This window comes from Ciona intestinalis, chromosome 5 (assembly GCF_000224145.3).
Source record: "Ciona intestinalis chromosome 5, KH, whole genome shotgun sequence".
Taxonomy (NCBI): domain Eukaryota; kingdom Metazoa; phylum Chordata; class Ascidiacea; order Phlebobranchia; family Cionidae; genus Ciona; species Ciona intestinalis.
In genome coordinates this window covers 2,247,215-2,269,427 of record NC_020170.2, presented here as the reverse complement: position 1 = coordinate 2,269,427, position 22,213 = coordinate 2,247,215, and the positions used below count along the sequence as shown (strand labels likewise).

The 22,213-nt window shown below is 37.0% G+C and overlaps 2 protein-coding genes across 2 annotated transcripts in view; both read right to left on the bottom strand.

Annotated features, from left to right (window-relative positions):
* LOC100177370 (mucin-5AC-like) overlaps positions 1-8,821 on the bottom strand; it is an 11,727-nt gene extending 2,906 nt beyond the window's left edge. Inside the window, exons 1-17 of the mRNA XM_026834646.1 lie at positions 8,776-8,821; positions 8,308-8,445; positions 7,643-7,828; positions 7,175-7,359; positions 6,043-6,217; positions 5,619-5,666; positions 5,408-5,490; positions 5,066-5,102; positions 4,433-4,936; positions 3,930-4,216; positions 3,735-3,853; positions 2,358-3,703; positions 2,096-2,223; positions 1,714-1,857; positions 1,302-1,513; positions 842-1,013; positions 511-744 (exon numbers count right to left, since the gene is read on the bottom strand). Coding sequence (XP_026690447.1) covers positions 511-744; positions 842-1,013; positions 1,302-1,513; positions 1,714-1,857; positions 2,096-2,223; positions 2,358-3,703; positions 3,735-3,853; positions 3,930-4,216; positions 4,433-4,936; positions 5,066-5,102; positions 5,408-5,490; positions 5,619-5,666; positions 6,043-6,217; positions 7,175-7,359; positions 7,643-7,828; positions 8,308-8,445; positions 8,776-8,821 — 4,044 coding nt within the window. The remainder of the gene's footprint in view (positions 1-510; positions 745-841; positions 1,014-1,301; positions 1,514-1,713; positions 1,858-2,095; positions 2,224-2,357; positions 3,704-3,734; positions 3,854-3,929; positions 4,217-4,432; positions 4,937-5,065; positions 5,103-5,407; positions 5,491-5,618; positions 5,667-6,042; positions 6,218-7,174; positions 7,360-7,642; positions 7,829-8,307; positions 8,446-8,775) is intronic.
* A 1,752-nt stretch (positions 8,822-10,573) lies between these two features.
* Positions 10,574-13,844, bottom strand: LOC113474268. Its single transcript, XM_026834645.1, has 5 exons — positions 13,819-13,844; positions 13,098-13,171; positions 12,586-12,725; positions 11,130-11,253; positions 10,574-10,797 (listed from the first exon to the last, which is right to left on the bottom strand). Exons 1-5 carry the CDS (start codon positions 13,842-13,844, stop codon positions 10,574-10,576), a joined length of 588 nt encoding a protein of 195 aa, XP_026690446.1.
* Between the last annotated feature and the right edge of the window lie 8,369 nt (positions 13,845-22,213).

The window sequence follows — 22,213 nt, the reverse complement described above, 5'->3', positions numbered from 1 at the left end:
GATCGTTTTCGTCGAGAAGTTGTCTCTTCACAGTCCTTAAATTCATATTTGTAAGCAGGGGTATTCAAGTATTTAAATCGCTTATGTATAGTAAAGTGGGGTAAGATGGAACTAACATCTTTTAATCCTCCTACATTTTCGACTCATTTTGAAGTAAACGTATAACATTAACAGAATTATAAAACCGGAACCCCGCGACTCTACAAGAGCGTTGGTAATTGTTAAATCACGATCAGGAAATAATAGATTTTAGCCGCCAGCCGTATCCCATCTTACCCCACAGTACTGTAGTAGGGTGGGGGAGGATGGGACACCTTTAACAAATAATTTTCAAATAGCCTGATCGTGTTTTAAAGAATTAACAACGGTCTGTGGAAGTCGTAAGGATACGGTTTCACCATTCTTTGAATGTTCTTTGTTTACTACCAAATGAAAAGAGAAAACAAAATGAAAAGGTGTGCCATCTTCCCCCACCCTACTATATATATAATTTTGGTAGCAGCTACCCACCGGTTTACAATCATCCCCGAAGCAAACTCTTATCTCACAGTGCAGCCAAACTTGTTGGAAATCAATAAACTTAAACACAGAGCCCTCCCACTTCACTTTCCGCCCTTCCCCGTTCCCCATTACTTTAACACTACCACCCAGACTCTCCGGAACTCTGCAGTAGTCGCTGATTATTGGGTATTGCCGGGGGTGATCGTGCGCTCGCTCGGGTGTGCCCCAACAGCGTTTTACAACCTGTAACAACAAAAAAATGTTTGTTTGTTTTTTTTACTATAGTCGTTTTTTTATTTTTATTTTTTAAATTCGTTTCGTTATAGGTACTGATATTTACCATGAATGTAGAGTTATGAGTTTCAAGTAAGGATATTCCAACGTAGAGGGTTTCGTTTGACTGTAGCGTTGGTGGGGCGATGTATGGGTCGTCATACGCGTTCGATTTATACAACTGCATGGCAGCTGAAAATTGCCCATGGCCAGAGATATTGAATGTCAAAACTTGCTGCCTACAGAAAAGAACGTAATATAATGTATTAAAATCGGTTTCATAATTCCCTCCAAAAAAATGGTATACTGTATTTGAGGTAAAAAGAAATACTACCAGAGCGTGAATCTGATATTTCCTGGACGTGTTTGTACAATTAACAACGCTATTCAACAGTCGCGGGGCTACGTTTATATAAAATTCTTCGTTCACTACCAAATGGGTCGAGCAAAGAGTATGAAAACATGTCATATCTTACCCAACCCCACTATACGTCCGACTTGTAAAGAATATTACTAAAATTACTTACGTGATTTGTGGCAGGAATGGGTAAGCCATAGATACGCTCAAATCGAGTGGAAATGTGCACCATATTCTCATGTTGACGAAAACCCCTGGATTCCGTGCAGCCCTGTTGCCCAGTATTACTGTGCCTCCATGGTCGGTTATATTCCGGTACCACTCGTTCCGATACTTATTGTTGGACACTGTATTTGTGAAATTGACATGCGTGTCGTTCAGCTGCAAAAAAGAGGGGTAAATATTAGATTTCTTGCGTTTTCTGTAAATGTGTTAAAAGTGTCAAAAAATGACACTCCTATAATAATCAATGTGTTAAAAATATTTAATTGCACAAATAGCCTTTCTGTTGATTTTCAGGCACATTCAAAGCCTTAAGCAGTTGTATATGATCAATGTTCTTTATTTATACTACAAATTACCTCTATTGTAGTTCCACAATCCATAAGATTTGGAGCAATGGTGTATCTATAGTAGGTTGGATGTTCCACACCAACACATCGTGGGTCCAGTTCGTCATTTAAATGTAAAGGTCCGTATTTGCGTTCGTAGTTTGCGATGACAGCCTGAATTCGATACAAACTTTTAGACTTCTTCGTATACGAATATACATACGTAGGTTGAGTTAAGATGCACAATGTTTTCATTCTTTTAATTTTTGGGAGTAAACAAATAATATTTACAAAAATATAAAAGCTGCGTCCAATTTAAAAAAAAAAACATGAGGCAATATGGGATATTATGTGCTAACAAGATTCATCTTACCCCACAGTATATTCAATTAACCATCTATATATTATGTACCTTGTCTACTAATACGGTTATGTTGTTCGGTCTACAGATTGTCGAATAACCTTGTTGAATACGGTTGGTTCTGCCTTCGTCTTGACCCACAGTCATTTCGCTACCACCGTTTGAAGTTGTACCATTATCTATGACCATATACTAATAATTAAACTTAGCCAGTACAATGTTACATAATTTATGGTTAAACGTTAGGATAAATAAATAAAGCTTACGACATAGATCGACAAGGGCAACAACAAATAACATCTAAAGCTCTAACCTGATGTTGGACCTTCGCCGCTTCCAATTTGATTTACCGCCGTGGTAGGGATCACTTCTACATCTCCAGTCACAACTACTGGGTAGGTTGTTGTAAGCGGCTCTGTTGGTTCCAGTGGACTAAATGGTGTTGTGGTAGAGAAAGATGCGTCTGCACTAGGCTGCTTAGTAGCATGGGTCGTGGGTGGAGAATCATTAACTCCTGGCTTGGTTTTAGTTGGGGTTGAATCTGTTTTATTTGTAGAATCTGTTGTTGTTTTGCCGGATCCACCGCGAATAATAGGTTTGTCTGTTTTCGAGGTAGATTGCGTTGTCGATGAGCTAACTTTTGTTGCTACAGATTCATCTGTTGTGGAAGACGTTGTTGTTGCTACAGATTCATCTGTTGTGGAAGACGTTGTTGTTGCTACAGATTCATCTGTTGCAGAAGACGTTGTTGTTGCTACAGATTCATCTGTTGCGGAAGACGTTGTTGTTGCTACAGATTCATCTGTTGCGGAAGACGTTGTTGTTGCTACAGATTCATCTGTTGCAGAAGACGTTGTTGTTGCTACAGATTCATCTGTTGCAGAAGACGTTGTTGTTGCTACAGATTCATCTGTTGCAGAAGACGTTGTTGTTGCTACAGATTCATCTGTTGTAGAAGACGTTGTTGTTGCTACAGATTCATCTGTTGCAGAAGACGTTGTTGTTGCTACAGATTCATCTGTTGTAGAAGACGTTGTTGTTGCTACAGATTCATCTGTTGCAGAAGACGTTGTAGTTGCTACAGATTCATCTGTTGCAGAAGACGTTGTTGTTGCTACAGATTCATCTGTTGTAGAAGACGTTGTTGTTGCTACAGATTCATCTGTTGCAGAAGACGTTGTTGTTGCTACAGATTCATCTGTTGTAGAAGACGTTGTTGTTGCTACAGATTCATCTGTTGTAGAAGACGTTGTTGTTGCTACTACAGATTCATTTGTAGTAGAAGACGTTGTTGTTGCTACAGATTCATCTGTTGTAGAAGACGTTGTTGTTGCTACAGATTCATCTGTTGTGGAAGACGTTGTTGTTGCTACAGATTCATCTGTTGTAGAAGACGTTGTTGTTGCTACAGATTCATCTGTTGTAGAAGACGTTGTTGTTGCTACAGATTCATCTGTTGTAGAAGACGTTGTTGGTGCCCCAGATTCATCTGTTGTGGAAGACGTTGTTGTTGCTACAGATTCATCTGTTGTAGAAGATGTTGTTGTTGCTACAGATTCATCTGTTGTAGAAGACGTTGTTGTTGCTACAGATTCATCTGTTGTAGAAGACGTTGTTGTTGCAACAGATTCATTTGTTGTAGAAGACGTTGTTGTTGTTGTTGTTGCTAGATTCATCTGTTGTAGAAGATGTTGTTGTTGCTACAGATTCATCTGTTGTAGAAGACGTTGTTGTTGCTACAGATTCATCTGTTGTGGAAGACGTTGTTGTTGTTGCTACAGATTCATCTGTTGTAGAAGACGGTTGTTGCTACAGATTCATCTGTTGTGGAAGACGTTGTTGTTGCTACAGATTCATCTGTTGTAGAAGACGTTGTTGTTGCTACAGATTCATCTGCTGTGGAAGACGTTGTTGCTGCTACAGATTCATCTGTTGTAGAAGACGTTGTTGTTGCTACAGATTCACCTGTCGTAGAAGACGTTGTTGCTGCTACAGATTCATCTGTTGTGGAAGACGTTGTTGTTGTTGTTGTTTTTGCTACAGATTCATCTGTTGTAGAAGACGTTGTTGCTGTTGCTACAGATTTATCTGTTGTAGAAGACGTTGTTGTTGTTGTTGTTGCTACATATTCATCTGTTGTAGAAGACGTTGTTGCTGTTGCTACAGATTTATCTGTTGTAGAAGACGTTGTTGTTGGTACAGATTCATCTGTCGTAGAAGACGTCCTTGTTGTTGTTGCTACAGATTCATCTGTTGTAGAAGATGTTGTTGTTGCTACAAATTCAGTAGATGTTGTTTTAGTTGATACAGTTGTAGCAGAGATATTTGGTTCAACAGTTTTTGTTGTTCCTAAAATCATAGCTTCCGTTACTTCAGGTATAAGGCTACTAGCAGTTGAGGCAGTATCTCCAGGTTTAAATACAACAGTCATGTCTGGGGAAGGAGTTGTTTGGTCTCCTTTGCCCTGATCACGCGGCTTTGGTTGCGATGCAGTAGTTTCTACAGCTTCAACAGGCCCTCCATTGGCTTTAGTTGTGCTTAACATTGTCATGGTTGTTGTATCTTTAATTTTATCTGGTGCAAATGTCGTTGAGACTAAAAACTTATTAGTGGTTGTCCTGAATACAACCGGAAAACGAGTTGTACTTCTGACCATTGCTGCTGTTGTAAATGTCTCTGCTGCATGGGTCGGTGAAGCTGATTCAGAACTTGTTCTCCAAGAATCTGTTGTTTCCGTATTTACGTTCAAACTTGGGTATGTGGTGACTCGTCCCTGGTAATACTTAGTAGTAGGAAATGGCTTTATTGTTGAGAGCACGTCCGGGATGGAATAATGTGGAGGTAGTGTTCTTCCATTAGCAATCGTGTTTACGTCTGGTTTCGGGGTTGTAGCTATATCCAAGCACATACAAACAACATAAAGCGTATGTAAGCGACATTTAAGTAAAACAGCCAGCAATTTGCTTGACATATACACAACATAAATTTTACATCAGTACGATTTTTAAGTTTTCCAATTACCTGACTTTATTCTGTCGATCAATGACGTCTGGCTCGCCTAGAAAATAGTTTATTGAATTGCGTGAAATATCAGCGTTTTTGCTTTTTTTGTTTAGTAGGACGTTTGTTATTTTCTTTTTTTATTCTAGCGGTTACAATTTTTAGGTTTAGGAGTCCGTTAAAATAGTGCTGTTTTAACTATCAACCCGTATATGTAAACACTAGAACTAAATAAAGTAACGCGGGTTATTTTTAATTTTTTTAACCGTGAAGGCCTTAAATTAAACCTGTTATACTTTTTACTTAGAAGAAGTTTTATTTTCTATTACAAGAGCAACGATGCTTGTTATAAACCCGACATACCGTTTTCGCTGGATCTTCTGTCCCACCGACCAAGTTTTCGTTTCCTTCCTCTTCACCTTCATCTTTCGCCGTGACTACGACTCCTAAATGAAAAAATATTCCGCATTGTTAGTTGCTTAAAGTCTTTTGGTTGGTAGTAGCTTATTTTAACTTTTAATGTGAACATAAATATAGCTCGGCATCAGTAGAATAATACACGCATAAACCCCACCTGCCAGTGACGTTGTAGTTCGGTAAATAGCTGTAGTTTCGTATTGTCCTGTAAAGTAGCAGTTTTGTATTAATTACAATTAACCAATTAACAGCATGCATTGATCTGCGCCGTTTTAAGGTTAGCGCGCCCGCCTTCATACCAGAGCTGTCAGGTTCGAGCGTCGCCGCTGCTACTTTTGCGGTCGTGTGTGTTCTCAGGCAGGGCACCAAACGATAATTACTCCAACCCAATAGTTTCTTATGAATCGTTTAATTAGTCAGCTAAAACTCTCTCCAAAATAATCACTAACAAAGCAACATACACGTTAACTCGTTATCGGACAAGGGGTATATATGAAACAGAACATGCTATAACGACTGTCGTTTCCCAGCCAAAGCGAGGATAAATAAGTTACATCCATTCATTCAGTCAGTCATCTTACCGGTACGGACCGTAGCTAGCAGTGGTTTACTGAACACTAGATTGGTATGGTTCGTCACAGAGAAAAGAATGAGTGAATACTCGGTGTTGGGCAACAAGTTGGTTAGTGTGACTAACGGGTCGTGGACTTTGTGACGTAACCTTCGGTAGTCGTTGAGTGTTGGGTAATAAACGACCTGGTAAAACAGAAATGTTTAATTTGGTATAAAAAAGTTGTACTTTGTTTTTAATTTACGAATAGCATAAAAACATACTTGGCGTTTACGAATATGCATAAAAACATATACCCCGCAGGTGTCCCATGTTACGCATGCGTTTTTGACAATTGGAGAGATTACTTTAAAAGATACCAGAATGCAATTAATAGAGAGCATATATGGTCATACTATATTAACACTGTTTTTTTCGGTTATGCCAAAATAAAATGCTTCCATACAGTAGTCTGTTGTGTATGTTTTCAGTTTAGATTTGTAATTTAAACGGATGTAATGAAGTACTTTTCCGCCTATGTTAAGCTGAACCGTGTCCATGTATAATATAAATAAATTTGGAATTATAAAGTGCCAAAAACAACAAGAAACGTACGTTGGATATGCAAAATTTATTGTTGCTGTAAATAATTCAGAAACCCTTCTAAACCGCGCAATGCAATAACAAGTTCATAGGAATCCCAAAACCAACAAAGTATCACAAATTATGTATGATGGGGCATTTTTACCCCCAACCCGATACGAACTTTAGTGCATACATGTTACTACATTTTAACCGTGCAAAGTACTGTGGGGTAAGATTGATACCTTTAGTACATGATGCCCCCTTTTCCTTATCGCTTTACCAACTAAAAGCTATTTTAAAAAATAATATATTAAAAATCACCATATTAGCCCACCCTAATATATACCATCTTACCCCAACCTTTTATATATTTATAGTAAGATGGCAGAAGATGGGACACCTTTTCATTTTATTTTCTCCTCCCAATTGGTTCAAAGCATTCAAAGAATTATAAAACCGTATCCTCAAGACTCCCGTAGACCAATGTTAATTTTTAAAGCACGATCAGGATATTTGGATATTATGTGCTAAAGGTGATTCGTTACTATATATATATATATATATATATAAAATCCTACCTCAAAATGATCCAGTCTTCCATGTACTGGGACTTGCCATGATAAAGTAACAGCAGTAGATTGTACATTGCTTGCCACTACTGGCCGCATTGGTGGCATAGGTGGCACTTCAATTGTTCGGTTCCTTGGTTTATAACTCAGCACCCCATGCGAGGTGGCGTATACTTCAACAAGATATCTTACGCCTGTGTTTTAAAAACGAATGAACATCAGAGATTGTTGGAGTCGAATGACTTAATTTGTTTTTCTATTCTAAACTTGGTTTAGTCTTAAATTTAAGTTTTTTTTGCATTTTGTGTGACATCACCGCAAAAGCAAAATGATGCTTTTTCACATGGTAAAACACAGTTGGGTGGGGAAGGCCGGAACATCTTTACATATAGTGTCCAAATAAAAGTTGTCCCATCTTTTCCCACCCTACTATGTATTAGATTAAAACAACTTTGTTAGATTAAACACATAACTAACCAGGCGTCAATCCGAACAGATTTCTTCGTTTATCCGTTGGCAATCCCGGTTGCTCAACACCGCCGTCTACCGGATCGATTTCAACAACAAATCCATCATAAATCCCACGATGCGGTTCGCCCCATGATAGATTAGCAGTGGTTGAAGTCAAATGGTCGATGCTGATGAAACCTGGTGTGTCCGGTGCTGCAAAAACGTGAGTTTTATAAATGTGTAACAACATTGCATGGAACGTTTTAAGTATGACATGTGACGAATAGTTAAAGACGTTTTTAGCGAAGGTCTAATCAGTGCGCTATTTAAATGAAATTTTATTTCGTCTGTTCGGTCACGGTACTAAAAAATAAGAGAGTCGACAAAAGCGAAAAGACGGGTAGTAACGGTAAAAACAACAGTTGTTTAAACGCGCTTATTTAAAAAAAAGAAAGATAGAATGATCTGGATAAAAGGCATGACCGTTACACCTTATTTATATAGATATTTGCACTAGATACTGCACTCTGCATTGGTCTTTTTGCCATCGTTGCTTAGGTTTAGCTTAAACATACTCGTAGCAACAATATACGCATCGCCGACATTGAAGAACTAGCGTACGCGGTCAAAATGTCCATGCCAAAATATTTTCATGAAAAAATCCATGCTCAACCTTTTACGCAATTACTTACGCATTCGATCCGAAACACTGCTTGAATCGCTAAGAACATTATTGCTCCGTGTTCGTACGTTGAATTCATATAAAACACCCGGCATCAGGTCCCATACAATACGTCTTCTTCGTATTGCTTGATTGATCAAAGCATTTCCTGAAAAATAAATATCATGTTGATATACCAGGGTGGGGTAAGATGGGACACGTTCTCATTCTATTTTATAGTCCAATAAAGCGCATTCAAAGAATTATATAACCGTAGCCTCACGACCCTAAAAGAAGGGTTGCTTATTGTTAATAAACGGTGAGGAAAAATTGGAATATACGTGCTTACGGTATCCCATTTTACTCCATATAGTACTATAACTTTATTATGTCCCCTTTTGTTTAATTAAAGTTAAACTTGGTAATTTAAGACACTGGACATTAAAATTTAATGTTTAAATTAGAAATGTAATGTCTCCGTGTGAGCTCCCTTAAATACTGTCTGGATATACTTTGGTGTGGTTATATGGATGTCGTTTCGACATTCTAATACCACGATCTCATATATATCACTTATAGCGCACCTTGCCTGCGTATAATTAAGACAGCGCACTTGACTGCTCTCGGCGTGCTTGCTGGCTGACGTCACGTGCTTATGACGTCACAATGGATTTTACGCGCGACAAACGCGCAGGTAATTGCAAGTGTGCGAATCCGGACAGTAATTATGTCAGAAAAGACGCTTTGAAACGCGAAAATGAATATTAAAGATATACAATGGAACATACATGTCCTAAAATGGTTGCTAATACACGCCTGCTTGTAGGCACTTCCCACCGTTCTAATGCTTTAATGGAATTTGCAAGGCGATAAGCTACTTCCCAGCTGTTTTACTTATACAGCATCTAAATAGTTTTCCTCGTATTTCGTAACTTCATACTTTAAATTGTAATCCTTCGTAATCGCCAATTTAGATTAATAAATTATTCAGACACCTTTATTAATTTCCACCCAACAATTATATTGTTACATTCTACTCTAAAGTGTAATACAGTTGGACTGTATAACCGTAAACTTGACTGCTTTATTTATCTAAATATATGACATGTTCTAATAAAGAAAACCAGTTGAACAACAGGACCAAAACGTTTCGAAACGGCAAATGACCAAACTAATAAGTTTCTGTTTTAACACGACGTTATATTGATATATAATACGTTGGGGTAAAATGATTCAAGTTTTCATTTTTTACCATTCGTTTTGCTATAGTAAACGAAGAATATTTACAAAATTATATAACTGTATACTGTAACGATTCTAAAAGAATAGCGTTGTTAGTTGTCAAAAACACGATTAGGAAATTAAGATATATAGTACTGGTATATTCTTATCCCTCAGCATATATGTATACTATATAAGTATATAGTAGAGTGGGAGAAGATGGGACACCTTTAGCACATAATATCAAAATATCCTGATCGTGTTTTAAACAATTAACAACGTTCTTTCGGAGTCATGAGCAAACGGTTTAATAATTCTTTAAATGTTCTTTGCTTACTACCAGAAGTGGCGAGAAACTAGAATGAAAAAGTGTCCCATCTTCCCCACCCTACTATATACTTATATAGTATACATATATGCTGAGGGATTTATAGCTTCATGCTTTAAACTGTATTTTTTCCTGTAAGATTGATAGTTTTAGTTGCAGCTGATACGTTATTTCGTTGTTAATTTAAACTTAAGTATTTTCTATTATCCGTGACGTGGTTTTACACTGGCCGACGTATGCAGGCGATTTAAAACCCGACGTGTCAAAACGAATTCAAGCTGTACATGACGTGTTTATAACGAAACCATTGTAGGATAAATATCCAATTTCTCGCTTTGGCCAGTAGCTGCATTGGCCGTAAAAATTGCTGAAATAATGTTGGTTTAAAAACGTCAGTTTTTAATTACGGTTTTTAAACACGTGTGGAAGTAATCGTTGGAAATTATTTAGAACTTTTTTCATTTCTTGTAAATTTTTTTTATGCGAGTATATAGTTGGATGAGTGGAAGTAATCGTTGGAAATTATTTAGAATTTTTTTTTAATTTCTTGTAAATTTTTTTTTATGCGAGTATATAGTTGGATGGGTAAGATGGGACATCTTTTCATTCTCGTATCTCGTCCCATTTGGTAGTAAACCAAAAATATTTACAAAATTATACAATAATCGTATATGGCCCCGACTCTGAAAGAGCGTCCATATTACATATTGGGGGTAAATCTGAGAGAACCACTCCCCTAAAGGTTCTTTTACCCTTTATCCGTAGTTTTCTCACCTCTCGTGTATCGTACAACTCCATGCGGGGGGTTTACTGTTAACTCATAACCATCAAAATGTCCCGAGTCCGGTCCGTCCCAATACACTACTGCTCCGTATACGGGAAACATCATCAAGCGACCGGTGCCGAAACTGTGTGCTGATAATGCCCGATTCGCAAACTTTGAGAGACGCACTCGGTATGGCGGCATAGGTTCTGTTAGTCAAAATAATAGGTTCATTTTTTGTATAAAATAACGTTATAGGTTAATTTATTTTTATGAATATTGTTACAGCTAGTTTTGGCAGTTTTTTAAGCATTAGAGAATGTTTAGACCTCTTGGATTACTTTTTAATGTCTTGGCTAATTTGCAGTAGCATAATTTTGCACCAAATGTGTTAAAAATGATTCCCCATAGACCCATATAAAACGACTAATGCTAATATAAAACCTTGTGCTCTCTTCTACCACAGGCACTATTCCTACCATTACAGGCTATTATACAGTTTTAATACACACCAAAAATTTGTCCAAAAAATAAAACTTACTTGTGCTCGCCACGATCTGTGTTGCCAAACTAATTCTTCCGTTGCCGGATATCGCCACCACAGAAATCGTATAATTTTTTCCGGGGACAAGATCAACCCACGTGACCACGCTTTCGTTGATATACTGAAAAATAGAAACAACATTACATTTTATGCTAAAAAAACTAGTATGAATACGCTATATAACATTTGTACAATGAAACTTCTATATGTTAACACGTTGTTTTTGCTATGTTTCAAGCATATAAGAAACTGTGCCATGCGTGATTATAAAAGCGTACGTCAATTCACAATGTGCAAGCGTTTTGGTTACAGCACTATGACCATTATATTCTATCCTAAATTATAAGATAGCTGCGTGTGTATAACCGCAGTGTAGGCCATGATACCGGTTATTAACAGCGCGTTTTTTAATTGACTTGTGTTAAGCATATAAAGACACGTGTATTGTATTCTCTAAAACAAATCTGCAAAATAGAAACTTCCATATTTAAAAGGAAAAGCTAAAAATATCCATGTTAATAACCCCCTCGTTTTAAAATAGCCACACACATAGTCACAGTAGGCAAGTAAATAACAAAAACGACCGACACACCCTTCGTATTGCCCGTATACCGAAAACAATCCAAAACAAATTTGAGACAGCAATTTTCGCAAACAATAATGACAGCACAAATAAGCTGCCACATAAGCCCTGTAACGTGACACTGCCCATAGTTGCAAGCGCTGATATTCGGATTTGGCCAGGGGCAAGTCGGCCATGATCTCACGAGCTTGCCTGCTGTTTCAATTAAGCCACGACGAAACCAAAAGGCCAACAGAAAGGCGCCACAACACACAAACAAACATAAACAAAGCTGTTGTATAGGTTATTATGAAAAACGTTGAGTATACGCTTGCAGGTAACTAAACAGACATGCTTAATTACGCACATTATCACTATCGTCTTACTTCTAATAAGCAATTCTGTACTCCTTCGACGTGCTATATGTATTGTGGGAAATTTGAGTATATAGTTTAAAATATAAAAGGCGATTTCAGGACTTTTCTTGCTGATAGACAGACGACAATGTAGACATATTTTACAAATTAGGTTTAATTGTTGTTTATAAAAATGGCCTAAAATAGATTAAAGCATATACCTTCATATTTACACTTTTTATAGTACTGTGGGGTAGGGTGGGATACCTTTAGTTAGCTCATAATAGCCAAATATCTTAAATGTTTTAAACAATTAACAACAGTCAATGGGGATCGTGAGAATACTGTTTTATAATTCTTCGAATGTTCTTTGCTTAGTACCAAATGGAACGAGAAAATAGAATCAAAAGGTGACTCATCTTCTCCCCACCCTACTTTATTGGCTTTTGAATGCCACTAAGTTTCGCTGCATACCAATACAACATGTAATCGTAACCTGGCCCTCAAGAGCAACATTAAACGTTTCTCTATATACCTTTACACCCTGGGTGGTTTCCCCTTCGTCTAACGGTGAAATCGTCGCTTTAAACCAGTTAGCCTCCCCGTCCAGATTCCGCCACATTACCGATAAACTGTGGGTTGAAATATCCACCGTAGCGAGGTCCACAGGTGCCTCTGAAAAAATTAATTATATTAAAAAATTGGCAGTAAAAATTTGCTAAAATTATAATACGTAAATTTTTTTTTTCAAGTTATTGTTAAAGATAAATGCGTTAAGTAAATGAATTTATAAAAAATAAGAATACGTTAAAATATTAGAAAATTCAGTTTGGAAAAGCGCTTTTATTTGTAATTATTTCAACTTAAGTAATTAAAGTTAACGAAAAATCACTAAGTTAATATTATGTAAGTGAATGTATAAAATGTAAGAATACGCTAAAATAATTAAAACGTTTAAAAAAACGCTTATTTTAATAGCTGTTTCGACTTAATTAATTAAACATGTTAACAAAAATTCACCAAGTGAATTTTGTGTATAGCTCTTACCAAGCGCAGTTATTCTCTCAAGGAAAAAGAACAAAACAAATATCTTCCTCCACATCCTAAGTTTTAGCTCCCTCCTGTTAATGATAAAACAAGTTTAGAAAATATAAAATATTTAGAAATTTGAGAAAATATAGAAATAGGAATTTTACAATTTTTTAGAAAGTAATCGTTTCTATGCCGTTCAAGTATAAAGTTATAAAGCGAATAAAACTTCGCACGCAACTATAGTGTGACCTGTAACTATAGTGTGAAAAAAATTATACTTCAGCCAATGCATTTGCATTTCCCTACGCTACTATTTCCAAGCCACAATATAGTACTGTTGGGATAAGATTGAATACCGTTTTAGCCCCTATAAATCCCATTATTTTCCGATCGTCTTTTAAACAATTCACAACGCAGCATTTTCGCCGAGTTGCTGGGTTACAGTTAAATAAAATTCTTTAACAATTATTTGGTTTACCAAATGGAATGAAACAAATATGGAATGAAAACCTATCCTACTTTATCCCACCCTACTAAAATCCGTAACAATACTCCTCGTAGACATGCATATCCTCCGCTCTGGAAATAACTGCAACCTTCAACGGCCGTCAGTGACAATATATATAGACGACTATAAAAAACGCCATATTCTAAACGACTATACGGCATACAATATACCCCAATAACTTGCCGCTGAAAAAATGTTAATCGCAAAGCTGTATCTCAGAAGACAAACCCTGTCGAATATTCCTTTATGGCCATAATTATAGTTGCCGACATAACAATTTAACCTTTTCGCCGAAACACTTCTCTAAAGGTGACTTTGGCTCCCTAATTTTATAACTGCCGTCTAAAACTGTCGGAAACGTCGACTACCATTAAGCATAGAAGTTTGAAGTTTAACTGTATTTGCAAATCCCAACTATTTTATCGCGCAAACCGCTGCTGTTGCGTTGACCAAGTTTGGTTACGCAGTTGTTCTTCTATATTGCCCATACCCCAGCGTGACTATGCAATTTGCATCGTTCACTTTGTGACGTCATTTCTAACAAACAATCGTCCCTAGTGACGTCATCGCCCAGCAAGCAGCAGCGAGAACGTCGCACAAGAACAAAAGCCTTCGCGTTCGAACAATACGTTTAGGGTGCGCACGGCCAAGCACGGTTCATGGGAAGCAGCAGACGCGAATGATGTATTGCATGTGGCTTTACAGCGGAGAAAACAGTCAAAACTGGGTCACCAGGATTCGATAACGGAATTACGGAGTTGTTAAATGCAATCAACTTATGCGAGCAATTTGCACGAATGCTTCCACTGTAAACCTAATGCTGTTCTGTATTACGCGACTATATACATACACCGCTGTCTTTTTATCATATTCTACAACCGTGTGGTGAAAATACTAAAATTTATATGTCCATCGCTTATTTTTAATTAACTTACGAAATATATAGTAGGGCGGGGGTAGTAGGGACACCTTTTCATTCCATTTTCTAGTCCCATTTGGTGGTAAACAAAAAAATCAAAGAATTATTAAACCGTATCCTCACAACTCCAATAGACCGTTGTTAATTGTTTAAAGCGCGATTAAAATATTTGGATAGTATGTGCTAAAGGTGTCCCGTCTTCCTTCACCCTATACTTATATATGATGCGTAGCATAGTTTAAACTTTGTTGGTATTTAGGATCATGAAAATATACAAGCTTACACATAGACACAATATTTAACCTACTAAACGTCTCTTCAATAGTTTCTCATTATACTCTGAAGTGATACCAGCAACCTATAACGTTGCTGTAAACTAAAGACACGGCATATACTGGTTAAACACGTTATTTTAAAACCACTGTGTTTAAAATACGTTTTCTAATCCCTTTAACTTTTACCTATACTGCTTTATACATACAGCAAACATACCGGCAAAAAATGAGTTCCCGTGTATTTATTTCTAAATAAACTCTCATGGCAGACCTTTTCTATAGTCAAGACACGCTTTTATTTAGCCTTGCTTTATGATATAATTAATAGCGTAATATCAAACGAACTCACTGCGCATGCGTTCAACGCACTCAATAGTTTACATTAGAACGTTCAATCACCGTTATACAGCTATATACATGCAGCTTTAGAACTGAGGGCTTAATTATCTATGCTACTATAGTAATCTACAGCGGTATTACAATTATTTAATAATCTATAACTAAACTCATCACCTTGATTTCAAACTTGTTTGCAAAACACTTTTTCTTCGCGAAATATTCTCAATGAATATTACGTCATGCGAAATACTTCATACGGCTGCCGAAATTCGCCTAATTACCTAATTATCTGACGTACATGGCTACTTAAACTGTAAAAGAAAGCACTAAAATTGCCGCCGAGGGCCCAGGTAAACAGCAACGTCTCCCGCCGCTGGCTCGCCTACACAACTCGTATACAAAGTGTAATAGCATCTTAACTCGTGTCCGGCTTGTCCGGCTTGTAATTATGCTACAATTAATCAGTACACTGTATGAACCGTAATTAACTGTCCCGACACGGCGGTACAGCTCGGTCAGGCCTACCACGTTTTATTACGATGCAGGTGTGAAATGTGGACAACCCGATATTAACGACTACAAAGTCCGCTATTCGAGTGATAGAAAATGCGGATTGTACGCTTTCTAAATGCAACAGCCACGATGTGGTTTTACGATCAAATGCAGGACAACGTGTATAAATTGCTCCGCGGTAGAGTTTCAGCGGTTTTACCGAAGACATATTCGTGCCACTCCCATGTCGAACAACGCATGATTAGCAATCAACGTACGATGTACAAAGTTTACCATGCTATTAAACAATATACATCTCAATTTCGGTAAAAAAAACTCGTTTTCCTTTCGATGCTATCTTATTTTTTCGCACACATGTGCACAAACCCCAAAATACGTACAGTACTGTATGGTATCATGGGATAAGCTTAGCACCGAATCCTGCATTTCCTTATCGTGTTTTGAACAATTAAAAATGCTTGTTTAGAATCGCTGGGCATATAATTCTGTAAATGGTCTTTGTTTACTACCGAACAGGGCGAAAATGAAAGAGAATGCAAACGTGTCTCATCTTTCCCTACAGTAATACATATATTCTCAGGTGTCACTATCGCCTGAAAACCTTATATAGTAGGGTGGGGGAAGACGGGACACCTTTAGCACATAATATCCAAATATCCTGTTCGTGTTTTAACAAATAGAAACGGTCTATGACAGCCGTAAGGAAACTGTTTCATATTTTTTGAGTGTACTTTGTTTACTACTAAATAGAACAATAAAATAGATGAAAAGTGTCCCATCTTCCCCCCTCCCTACTTCATGAAATTACCGTCGTCAAATCCATTTATCGTAATTGTATCTCCCTATTACCAAAATGCGTTTTTGTTTCAATAAAACTTAATCCCAAATCCGCCAAACGTGAGTCTACGTTTCAATGTTACTTCAGACCGGCTTGTATACGCTGTCACAATAAACATATATAATGCCCTAAACAATTTAAATCCGTTTGTAAACACCTACAAGGAGACAATGAAACTATCATCGCATAATAAGCATAAACGGATCGAAATATGACGCGCAGATTATGCATACGTATCGTGACAGCCACATTGACACTTAAATCGCATTTTCTGCTTTAATCTATATCTCTTTGGCTGTCTGGCTTAGTTTTAATTATTGTGAACTTGGCTTAGGAATTAGCTATATATGCTTGTGAGGCGAATATACAAATGCAAAAAAATTAAAACCCAAGCGCGCCTGTTCACTTATAATAGGGTGGGGGGAGATGGGACATCTTTTCGTTTTTTTTAGTAAAAAACATTCAAGGAATTATAAAACCGTATGCGCACGACTCCAATAGACCGTTGTTAGTTGTTTAAAACACGATCAGGATATTTGGATATTACGTGCCCAAGGTGTCCCATCTTCCCCACCCTAATATATCCAACGTTACTTATACAGGTTACATAAAATAAGCTTACCTTTTTTGTACTTTAGGCTACTGTAGATGAAATTAGTCCCTTTGTAAGAACAGCATTTTCAATCTAAAATCACCTAAATTTTACCGCTATCCAAAATACGGTACTATCATCTGTTATTGAAAAACGTGAATGAAATTATTAGGAATTTTTTTTGAAAGCTTGCCATTTATACACATTGTACGTGAAAGCACCAAACCCCACTGCAGTATATAACAGAATAACCTGACAGTCCTATACACCTCATGAGTGTTTCTCACCATTGAGTCCAATATATACTAACGCTTCTAAATATTAAGTTTAAGTATTGGGGTTTTAAACTGATATGCCAATAACGACAACGGCATGCAATGTCTATTTGTATCAACCCAGAACCCAAGCATTAATTAACCATCCTACTTTTACCGATGTTCAACCAGTGACGTGTAAATGCAGGCGTTAAATTATAAACAAAGTCAGGTGTACCGGTCAAGTAGACGTCACCTACCACTGTTTTGACGTCTGATCTTTAACAAAAATAAAGCGCCTGCTCCCTCTCTGATTGATGTAAACGCTTCTCAACACGTTGCCTCTTGCTGTGGTGCTTATATAGTTTTAAACATGGTTATGCCGCTTTTGTTTATACAGTACTGTAGGATAAGATGGATAACGTTAGTATATAGTAGGGTGGGGGAAGATGGGACACCTTTAGCATAGAATATCTTAATAACCTGATCGTGTTTTAAACAATTAACAACGGTCTATGGGAGCCGTGAAAATACAGATTTATATTTCTTTGAATGTTCTTTGTTTACTACCAAATGCGACAAGAAAATAGAATAAAAAGGTTTCCCATCTTCCTCCACCCTACTATATAATACCGCATACTTTATAATCGTGTTTTGTACAATTACTAACGCTCTTTTAGAGTTTGGACAATTTATAAACAGTTTTCGTTTACTACAAAATGGGACATTAACTTAGATAGAATAAAACGCGCTTCGTCTTACCCTTAACCAACTACACATTTTTGAAGACGTAATTTGCATACTGGCTTAATCTTTGTAATTTGCATAATCTTTGCAACAAATAATAGCATTTAATGATTAACTTGTTTTCTTATATACTAGAAGAATTTCATATCTGTCTGTCTTTACCCCACCTGCACACTTTCATAAATGAACTCCTTTTAACTTTACTTTTAAATGGAGGAAGTTGCCAACTGTAATAACAGCGCGGCATGACGGTATACTGACTATTAGCTTTCCTCTGTCTCTCAAACTAGGCAGCAAATTATGAGCTTAGCAGGTACGATGCGTCCTGATCGAAATAGGACCACGACAAAAGTTAGATCAATACTTTCACACGCATTGGCAGATAAGTTACATGCAGTAGCCACTTGCATTACAAGATTTATCCTACACCGGTATCATGTAAACACAAACGACTAATCCATCGACAATCCCTTACCGTGCTTCACGTTGCTATTAATCGGTTTTCACACGAGGTGATTTCAATAACGCGACGTCGCAAACCGAAGAACTGCGCTTTCTAAACCGCATCGGTGCTGTCAGCTTCATAATGTATAATCTTATCAAAACTGGTTTATTTATACAATTTATGGACTCTGTACTGTACAACAGACGGCATTTCAATACACAATTTAAAACAGAAACAAACATTTCCATTTCTCAAGGAGGGTATACCAAAAGTTTACTGCTGCAAAATTACTATGGTTGTGTGGGGTAAGATGGGATATTATTAGTTCCTAAAACGCGCATTTTCTGATCGTGTTTGGAACAATTAACAACGCTCTTTCAGAGCCGCCGAGCAACGGTTTTATAATTTTATATATATTGTTTGTTTACTACTTAACAAAACAGAAAAAAAATGCGTCCCATCTTACCCCACCCCACTATATGCTCTGCTGCGTGAATAAAAAAAGCATAAAAAACGTTTCTAAGCGCATTGATAATCATAACACAACGTTTATGTTCGCAACTAAATCATCTTATTATTCCTTAAAATGCGCATGAAAATTTAATGGTATCCTAGCTTTGTTTCACCTTACATATTATACATTGGAACGCTATACCCAATCAAATACGGATTCCTTTAACGTTACTAAACAAGCCTATTACGATAATTATATTACATGCTCAAGTACAGCAATTATACTAAGCAGATATCTAACTTTTAAATCCCACACAAAAACGTCATAATTTATAACTGCGACCGTGTCCCTGCGTATATACGAGCTCATTTAATTTCGCTGTTTTTGCTGTACGGCTCAGCGGCAAAATGAGCATCATGCTACCACTTTCAAGCATCCATAATTTATTCGCCAATTCTTACGCTTTAATAATGCATTACTTTATCTAAACCGTATCAGCATACTACTTGTCCAAGAAAAACTACCTCTTTTTCCACTTACCGTTATAAACTTTTCGCACTGTTCTCAAACCCAACAAAACTCCAATAACACTTCGTATTCTGCGCTTACACTTTTTTATGTAGCAATACGCAAAGGTAGCACATTACGCTGTGCGACAAATGTGTAATACCGGCTGTTAAGAATACACATGTAACTCGCTTATTGTCTTATATACGCGGCAATCCACATGTCGTTTACAGCTTCTAATTATGTAACGTCCCCCACCCATCAATTGTACTTTCGCCATATAAGTAATTTTGATGCATCTCTTTCCATTAAAGTCGTTTCTTCCCTCATTGGGCCGCGGGGGAAACAGAATGTCCCGATCAAAAGCTTTGCAATATGAGTGAATGGGCGCCGTGAGTAGAAAAACAAAGAGCCGAAGTGACGACTTGTAAATTTATTAGGGTTGTTTATCGTTGACCAAAATCACTCGCTCGCTCCCACCCCAACAAGTTGTCCTCACGTGTGTTGTAAGATTGTTTCCTTTTCGAAATTGCCGTCCCGGGCATGTGACGTCATGATATCTCCTGAGCTTTTCATGACGTCATAACAGCGGCTTTTGAATTTTCGTTTGTAGTAAAACGAAATATATTAGCGGGGGGCCAGATGAGACACCTTTTCATTCTGTTTTTTCGTCTCATTTGATAGTAAACAAAGAACATTCAAACAATTATAAACCATAGTATACTGAAGTGACCCACGTTGCGTATCCTCATGACCCCCAGCATAGACCGCTGTTAATTGTTTAACATACGATCAGGATATTTAGATACTATGTGCTTACGGTGTCGTGTCGGCCCCCACCCTATTGTATCTTGTATTTTTCCTTTATTTATGTTTCGGGGTTTAACTTAGGCTTAAATCGCTGGTACCATGGCGTGCTTCGCCGTAGGACCTCACCCATATAGAATTTTTATTGCAAGTGCCCGTACCAGAAGCGTATATCTTTACATTGGTTTAGTTTTAGTTCAATACGATAATGCACACTTACGTAATGTCTGTAAGACTGTCGCCACATACAGACCATAAAAATGCAAAATATCCGTTTCACCAACAAATAACACGCCGTCAATGAAGTCACTCATACACAAGATTGCCACAAACCGCTTAACCATGAACAAGTTATTATTCTGACGAAATCACGGTATTTTCCTATCTTTTTGTCTCGAAAACAAAATATTCTAAATAACAGTAGGGCGGAAAAAGATGGGGAAAAAATACAGTAGGGTGAGGAAAGATGGGAAACCTTTTCATTCTCTTTTCTCGTCTCATTTGGTAGGGATATTATGTGCTTAAAGTGTCCCATCTTACCCCACAGTATCCTGTACAAAAAAATCCGAAATGTTGGGCCACTTACTAACATTACTGTGCTCTATACTCATACTCATATAACTTTAAATTCACAAAAGTCTTATCTATGGGTTTGCAGTAATTCAGTCCTAAAATAAACCGTAACTTTTCCTTTAAATTAGTCGGCCTATTAAACTGCACTGTATTATTATCTTAACACCAAACTTAAACCGTCTCAAATATTAAAACTCGATTAAAGTTGTAACGGTAGCGTTCTAATCAGTATATAATACGAGTTCAACTAAATTTGATACGATCGGTTTGGTTAGTTTCCTCTTTAAAACGTGTAACATCAGTTATTGGCATTCTCTTCAACGAATTTCTGAAACTTAATTATATTATACGTGGAAAGTTAGAACAGAGATAGTTTCTGAAGAATTGATTTCATGCGATATTGTTTTAGAAAAAACAAATAAAATTGTGTATAAATTGTTGTTTGTGATATAGTAGGATGAGGAAAGATGGGACACCTTTTCATTCTATTTTCTCGTCCTATTTAGAAATAAACAAAGAACATCAAATGAATTATAAAACGGTATTCTCACGATTCACATAGACCGTTGTTAATTGTTTAAACACGATCAGGATATTTGGATATTATGTGCTATAGGTATCCCACCTTACTTCACAGCACTATATAATGTATTTATAAAAGTTCTTTGTGGCTGATATATTTTTTATAAATTTAATTTTATTGAAACCGCAAATGTTTGAAAAAAATAACGTAAAGGATTTCGGCTTGTTTAAAAATCGTGCGTACCTCTGGTAATATTACGACTTACGTATTGGCTGAAAATTAAAGACGGTCATTGCTCTTTACCGCCACAATGTGTGAGAGTATCGACAGTTCTTGACAAAAAATAAAATCGCTGACAGCCAAGACCCTTGTGATTTGTTTGTGATTTACATTTTTATAAACAAGCGTAGCAGCACAAGTTATTTATCAACAAACAAGTCTGGAGTAGAGTGGGGTAAGATGGGACATGCTTTCATTTTCTTTTCCCGTCCCATTTTGTAGTAAACAAAGAATATTTACAGAATTATATACCCGTAGCGCCGCGACACTAAAAGAGCATTGTAAATTCTTCAAAGTACGATCAGAAAACATAGAATTTAGGTGTTACAGTATAACTATAGCCCATCATACGCAACGCTACAGTAAATATGCTTCATTCTGTATAAATTTTGGGTCACCTATTTTTCTGCTAAACATGCCCGCCAGATGGCGTGCGTGAGTAATATTTCCGCACCTTCGCTGATTCTGAATCAAAATGCCTTTCATGGTTTTGGTTGAATTTCTTAAATTGTTTGAAACAAAGAACGCTTGTTCTATAGTTTTCGCTTCAGAATAAGA

Coding starts and splice junctions, on each gene's coding strand:
- LOC113474268 (XM_026834645.1), bottom strand. CDS start 13,844: ATGGCCATAAAGGAATATTCGACAGG. Junction 12,726..13,097: donor TGAGAGAATAACTGCGCTTG/GTAAGAGCTATA, acceptor TAATTTTTTCAG/AGGCACCTGTGGACCTCGCT. Junction 11,254..12,585: donor AAACCACCCAGGGTGTAAAG/GTATATAGAGAA, acceptor TCTATTTTTCAG/TATATCAACGAAAGCGTGGT.